Source organism: Zerene cesonia, unplaced genomic scaffold, assembly GCF_012273895.1.
Source record: "Zerene cesonia ecotype Mississippi unplaced genomic scaffold, Zerene_cesonia_1.1 Zces_u005, whole genome shotgun sequence".
In the NCBI taxonomy this organism is placed as follows: Eukaryota; Metazoa; Arthropoda; class Insecta; order Lepidoptera; family Pieridae; genus Zerene; species Zerene cesonia.
Genome location: NW_024045135.1, coordinates 396,607 through 403,972, shown reverse-complemented (window position 1 = coordinate 403,972; position 7,366 = coordinate 396,607). Strand labels below are relative to the sequence as shown.

Genomic DNA, 7,366 nt, shown 5'->3' with positions numbered 1-7,366 from the left:
GTGTCAAAAAATCAAACAACAGTGATAGTGACCGTTTGTGTATCATTTTGTAAAATATTGGGCGAACGATGAATAAAATAAAATTCATATTAACGTGTTAAACAACTTTGTTTTAATCATATGTAAAAAGTTTATTCTATTTTTAAATAGTGAAATATTGAATGGTCAAAACTGGCGTGGGAGTTGTAATTTTGGTATGTACTCAATTTATTTATTTTAATTAAAACGTAAAATTGTTAACAACGTATAACAAAGCACTCATTAAAAAATGTATTTTTTTTTTTTATAAATCTTTAGTTTAATTTTACTCAATAAATGCACATATTCACACCAGATTATGAAGTAAATAACCAAGAATAAATTAAGAAATATATATTTTGATATGAATATTAAAAGTAACTGTTAAATGTAGTTTTTACGTTACATCGTGTTCTGACATTTTCTAATATAATTTTCCCTATCTCTTAAGAATAATGTATCGTTATTCCACTCATATATTTATATCTTAATAAATAAGATTAAAAAAATAGTCATGCAAGGAAAGGCAGTCAGTGGTATAAGATATCAATTGCATTTTTTGTAAGAAATATTTAAAATGCATTCTGTTGCCATAGCACCCAAGTTCCTACACTTTTCCATTATAGTATGTATGAGAGACAGCTATCCTGCTTATACACATACAAAATTTATGAATAAGAAAGAGTGTTGTTGGCCCTATTTTATTTTAACCCTTAATTAATGTTAGCTAAGTGCGCTGAAATTTTGAAATTATTCTTAGCAAATAATGACGTACACATTTTATACTTTGTTTTTCAGTCAACTTTAAAAAATGGAGGAGGTTCTCAATTTGACTGGATTTTTTTTGTTGGGTTAGTTACCATAAAACACTTGACTGGGTGATAAGTTGATGCCTCCCGTGTGGTCCTTTTAAAATTTAAAGGCGTTAAATTATTTGTTATAAATGTTGTGAAATGCAATATATGATAGCAAAAGAGCAATCAATAAACTACATAATTTTAAACTACATTATTATAAGTAAAGGCAATCAATTGTAGGTGTAGTTTGTCTCGCATATGTATCTTTATATACAATGGTAGAAAACTTTTTTAAATTTGTTTTATCAACACAATCTAAGGTACATTAGCTCAGCGGTTCCTAAGCTCAGTATTAAAACAAAAAAACTTCAACTTCATATTATAAGTATAGATTCTTCCACATAGGTCTAGAAGTGGAAATAATAAATGGAATAAGTTTTTGTTTGTATACATAATATACATTGATGTTAACTTTATAAGCAAACAATGAAATATATAGATTTTTATGAAGTGTGCGGAGATGTTGAGATGTTGAGAAGTGTAGTTATTAGACGTTTGATTATTTCAGACCAGCGTTCGCTTAAAAGTACAGATAAAAACGCAACAAACCATTTTGTCTTCACTGAATCCACAAACATTAAAACAGACATTTCATTTGAAAACACAGTTATGAGTAATCTAAAAGTCAGGGCCACTTTCTGCAAGTTTATATGTAATAGCGGGCAACTAAGCTGGTCTTTAACCTGGTAGGAAGCAATCTCGATCACTCATGAGGTAACACAGAGGTAGGACCTCTTATAATGTGTTGCCTCCTTTGGAGTAAAGGGATAAAAAAAGGAACAACATCAGGTATAATGTAATAGGGCTAAAAAGGGTCAGGAAAACTATATGGGTGTCCAGGTTCCCCACTCATGATATAAAAAACAGTAATATTAAGATGCTACTACTTCACGCTAATATTCTGTGTGTTGTCTTGCCCCGTGCCCAATTTGTATGGAAGTGCACTTGTATCCCAAATACAAAAAAATTATTTGTATAAAGTTATTTATTTGTTTATGAATCTTTTAGATACCTACTGTATATTGCTAAATATACCTAAAGAATGTTTAAATTTCCATTTGTAACATACCCTCATCCAACTTCCACATTTTTGACAAGATGTTATGACAATTAATTAATTTGCTTAATTCATTTGTGACATTGAAGAGAAGATGTTCCATTTTTAATTTAATTTTTTTTTTTGCTGTATCAAGTTTTATACAAATTTGATATGTTGAATCTTTGTATAATAATTGAAAGCTGTGTAGGTAAAACATTTTTTTATTTACCTATTCAGATAAATAACAAAAAAACTGTATTGATAAAATTGATTTTTTATTATATTTCGAATTTTTAGGCCGTAGGTAATCATTCCATTTATGATTAGGTAAGACAATTAATGTAAAAACTAGCTGTGACCCGCGGTTGAAACCGCGTAAGTCCGTATCCCAGTATTCCGTATTTCAGTTGTCCAGCTATCTACGACGCAAAATAGTATTATTATTCAACAATAGATGTCAGGAAAAAAAAAACACGAATATGACATTTTCTAAAAAACATTCCTAGCTAGATCGATTTATCGCCCCCGAAACCCCCTGAAATGAAAATCGTTGGAGCCGATTCCGAGTTTCCAATTACATATATATATATATATATATATATATACATATATATATATACAAGAATTGCTCGTTTAAAGATATAAGATTACAATTCATGTAATTACATTTTGTGCGGTTAAATAAATATTGCTATATTTTCTTAAGATAATATGTGTATTGTATACTTTCTTATCTTGGTTATAATGGCTAGGTATAAAAGAAGGAATGCAATACTTGCTAGATTCAGGTTTACGCGTGTCGAGTGCATTTAGGGTCCTTGATCCTAGACTTACCGCTTGCCTAGGTTTCGTTTCGCCAATATAAGTATGCCTTGTACAGGTGTCCCATTTAAATCTCGGAAGAGCATTTTACTTTAATAGACATTTTAATGTATTTTTCATTTATTAATACAATCAATGTACTTCGTAAATTGTAAGGCGAGAGTTAAGTAGCGACATTTTAAATCCTTTTTTAATCAATTTATATTCACATTTCAATAACCTAATATTGATGATTTTATAATATTATTTTATAAATCCTGAGTTCTTCTTATCGATTTTTGAATACGATCAAACTATGGAACAATGAATCAATGGATCGACGGGACTCTAGTCGCCCTAACTAATATTAAATAAATGTGTCATTATTTATTATTACATATATAATGAATGCGAAAGTACGATTGTTTATCTCCGTACTAGGCTTCTACCACAATGTGACATCTCGCTCCCATAGGTATTTTGCCCCTTTGACCACGCTGGCGCCGTGGGAGATAAGCTATAAGTAACATATATAGAAGCCTATATTTTAGACTAGCTTATTCACTTCTCAATGCAATACATACATCCCTTCAGAATTAATTGGATATCCACAGTAAGAAGGTAATTGCGTAGTCGAATTAAAAAGTAACTTATAAATTAAATAAGCGATTGACCGTGAGCGAAGAGATCACAATTGCTCGTTAGCGTAATCCTGTTTGTAATATTTCTTTAATACTTCAAGACCTTCAACTTCAATGAAAGTAAATAATGTGACATTTAAGCACTAGTATGGATCGTTTATTTATTCTGTTTATTAACGTGTTTCTTAATTTAGCAAACACGTTCTTTGGTACACATAGGTACCTACTATCTACGCTTCCATGTTTCCAAGATTATATTATCGTCGTCATCGTTATAAAACGCTCTTAATTCCAATTTTAAATTTTGAAATTAGAACACAGTAAGAATTTTTAAACTAACGTACCATCTTCAGCATCTGCATAAACCGTAGCCCCAATTCGGTCGGTGTAACGGAAGTAATGCGCACACGCAAGATGATAATTTAAACAAAGAACGATTTCAATTGCAAATGTATCGATATTATGAACGTTAATAGCTAAAAGGCGTATTTCTGAACTATATATAAGTCCTCACACGTATTAAGCGTGACAGTGGCTTTCCAATTTCAAGTAATACCATGTTTTTCACTAAGAAAATCATTAAGTATTGTATTTTTTTTTTAATTTTCATGAAAATATCTTTTATACGGCCGGAGACCATGACGTCTAAAAGCAGTACTTATTCCAGTGTGGGAAAGTGATGGTACTAGACGGCCAATAAATCTCTGTCATTTTAGAAATACCAGTAATATAGCTTACTAGCGGTCGCCCGCGGCTCCGCCCGCGTGGATGTCGGTTTTCGCGACAAAAAGTAGCCTATTTTTTTTCTGCTTTATATAACCTATTGCCGCCACAAAAAGCCTAAGCTTGATCCCATGTGATCACATACTACCCAAAAGTATATACAAATTCTAGCCGATGTTTTAAACCTTGGTTCCGAAAAACCCAAATATCTAACGGACCCTTATTTTTTTCTAAAATAAAATATAGCCTAAGTAACTCGCAGATAATGTAGCTTCTAATGAAAGAGTTTATCCACTATAAATAAACAAAAATACTTATGCTTCCTCTTTATTATATTAATGTAGAAAAGACAAACACATAGTCTACGTCCTTTAACCTCCTTCTTAACAAAACTCTATAGATGAAAATTATTATATTGTAAAGAGTAAATTTAAATCTACATAAGTTTAATATAAAAAAAAAAAACTGGAAAATTCAATATTGCAACCTCCACAGTTCAGGCATTAATATTCGCACAAACATGATAACGTGTGAACAGCTTTATCTGCCTCCATTGAAATTATCACTTATCTGCTAATGACTCGATAGCATTTAATTAAGCCTTTGTTTTTGTACAATGGACAACGATAACTAGTGTTAATCCTGATAAGGAATCGGCTAGTCGACTGTGCTTTTCAAATAAAAACGTAAAAACCAATTCCATCCGCACCATCTGGATGGTTGGCGGTCCACCACCGTACGCTTCACCCGCGTACGGTGAAGCTTTGGGACGATTTACCAGCTACGGTGTTCCCGAACAATTACGACATTGGGGCCTTCAAAAAAAGAGCGTATATGTCTCTGAAAGGCCGGCAAAGCACTTGTAACACCTCTAGTGTTGCAAGTGTTTATGGACGGTGGTGACCACTTAACATCAGGTGGCCCACCAGCTTCTTTGCTTGCCCTGCCAAAAAAAATAAAAAATAAAAATAAGAGTCCCTCAGCCCTCTATATGTTATGCTGTTGCCTTGCTTTAAAGGTCGGAGTTGGAATGCATGTTACACACGAATTATGTTTGAATAAATTTTTTCCCACAATTCAGTAAGAAGACGTGTACATATGAAGAATAGAGAGTGAATAGGTTATTCTTAAGCAAGCATGTCACCACCTAGATCTCCTCTACATTACATCAGTTAGACCTATAGTCAAATGTATAGAATACTAGCTGCGCTCCGCGGTTTCACCCGCGTAAGTCCGTATCCCGTAGGAATATCGGGATAAAAAGTGGCCTATATGTTATTCCAGTTATCCAGCTGTCTACGTACCAAATTTCATTGCAATCGGTTCAGTAGTTTTTGCGTGAAAGGGCAACAAACACACACACACACACACACACAATTCGCATTTATAATATTAGTAGGATTTGATTATTAAAAAAAACAGTCTTTCTTCGCTTTTACGTTAACTTTGCAATCATTTAATGATTCAACATATTTCACAATAGCATTTCCAACGCCTCTTTGGCGTCTTTCAAGTTTTATTACCGACGCGTATAAGTAACCATCTGTAGTTACAATTCTTATGTATCTGAATGTTGAAAGGCTGAATGGTCTATTTTTAAAAAAAAAATCTCCTTTATAAAACATTTTAAGTAATGCTATAAAACTCAAAATTAAATACATATCCCTCTAATATTTTATCCCTGTAACTATTGGTGACCCCACAAACATCGACGTAAGCCTCAACTAAAACCCCTCCTCCCCCCCGTACAAGAATAAAATAAGATGGCGTCCTCCCAGAAACGCAATCGGGAAATTGAATGTAAATTTTCAATGGACTAAAAATGGAATACGAATAATAAAACTCATTTCATATTTTATATTAGACCGCCTTTACCCCATGTGGAGAAAGTAAGAAAATATATGAAGGATAATCTTCTATAAATGACTTTAATCAAATGTTTTCCTCGCGAGGATGTCATATTTCTTGCGTTTTCGAGATTAATTCTTCGGCGTGGAAACGTCTTTAGGATTACTGTCGTTGGCATGTGTCATATCATACCTGCATATATATAAAGTTATGTTCTTCATGTGTTTCATTAGTTATCCCATGTTGGGTACCTCATTTACCATGCTAAGTACTTTAGGTACTCGTAATAAACTTAGCTACGGCAGCTGTACCGTATCGTTCAATTTTTTCACAGCTTCTTCTCTGATTGTTTTATAGCAATTAGAATGAAGCCTTCATTAGATAGAGTGCGGTTTAATCGCGCGAATCTGACCTACTATATAAATAACAGGAATAAGGCATAACCTTATTTCATACAAATAAATTAAAACACACATATTTAGGTTCAGTGGATAGTTTGAGCATTAAGGAAGCATAATAACGAGCACAAAAATAAACAAATAGGGACAAAAACAATGTAGGTACCATCATAATAGGCGCATAATGAACGTATCGTTATTACCTGATATGATTTGTACAAAGATTTCACACCGATAGGCGATCCAGCTAACGGACTCATTACACGCGATGTACATAACTTTACGTAATCAATTAATAGCAATCGTTATGTTAGTGTGAACGCCACCACGTATTGTGGATAGAACTGAGTTTATATATGAAAAGAACGTTACTTATTCTTAGCTATGGTGTCTTAGTCTTATTATCTTGTATATATATAGAATACTAGCTGCACCCGGCAAACGGTGGTTTTAATGTGGGAGTCGAGCACGCTTCGGCACGAATTGGGCCAGCTCGCACCGGGGAAGTACCACATCCCCACAGAAAACCGGCGTGAAATAGTGGCATGCCACTGTGTTTCGTACGGTGAGTGGGGGAGCCGGAGGCCTATTTCCTTTTCCTCACCCGACCCAGTCCATTCCTTCTTTTCTGTCATGAATCCGTTCCTTTTCTCTTACCCACTAAAAGCGGGCAGTGCATTCGCAGAGGCACTACATTTGCGAATGTTCATGGGCGGTGGTGATCGTTTTCCATCAGGCGAACCACCAGCTCAGTTGCCCGATATGACATAAAAAAAAAAAAAAAATCGCTGTTCTGCCTTACTCTGATCATTTGGAGGTATGAAAAATAGATGTTGGCCGATTCTCAGACCTACCCAATATGCTTACCAAATTTCAGAGGAATCGGTCAAGCCGTTTCGGAGGAGTATGGCAACGAAAACTGTGACACGAGAATTTTATATATATAGATATTAGATATTAAGGAAATGAAGAGGTTAACATACTGGCGCACTGACGAAACCACTTAAAAATGTTTATAATTTTAATGATATGGAAAATTAT

The 7,366-nt window shown here is 33.7% G+C and overlaps 1 protein-coding gene across 2 annotated transcripts in view; it reads left to right on the top strand.

Moving 5' to 3' along the window:
* LOC119838785 overlaps positions 1 to 7,366 on the top strand; it is a 58,988-nt gene continuing 51,622 nt past the window's right edge. The window contains exon 1 of one of the 2 annotated variants that reach the window (XM_038364887.1): positions 1 to 194. In XM_038364887.1, coding sequence (XP_038220815.1) covers positions 162 to 194 — 33 coding nt within the window. In that variant the 5' untranslated portion in view covers positions 1 to 161. The remainder of the gene's footprint in view (positions 195 to 7,366) is intronic. The other variant, XM_038364889.1, reaches the window with a different exon arrangement.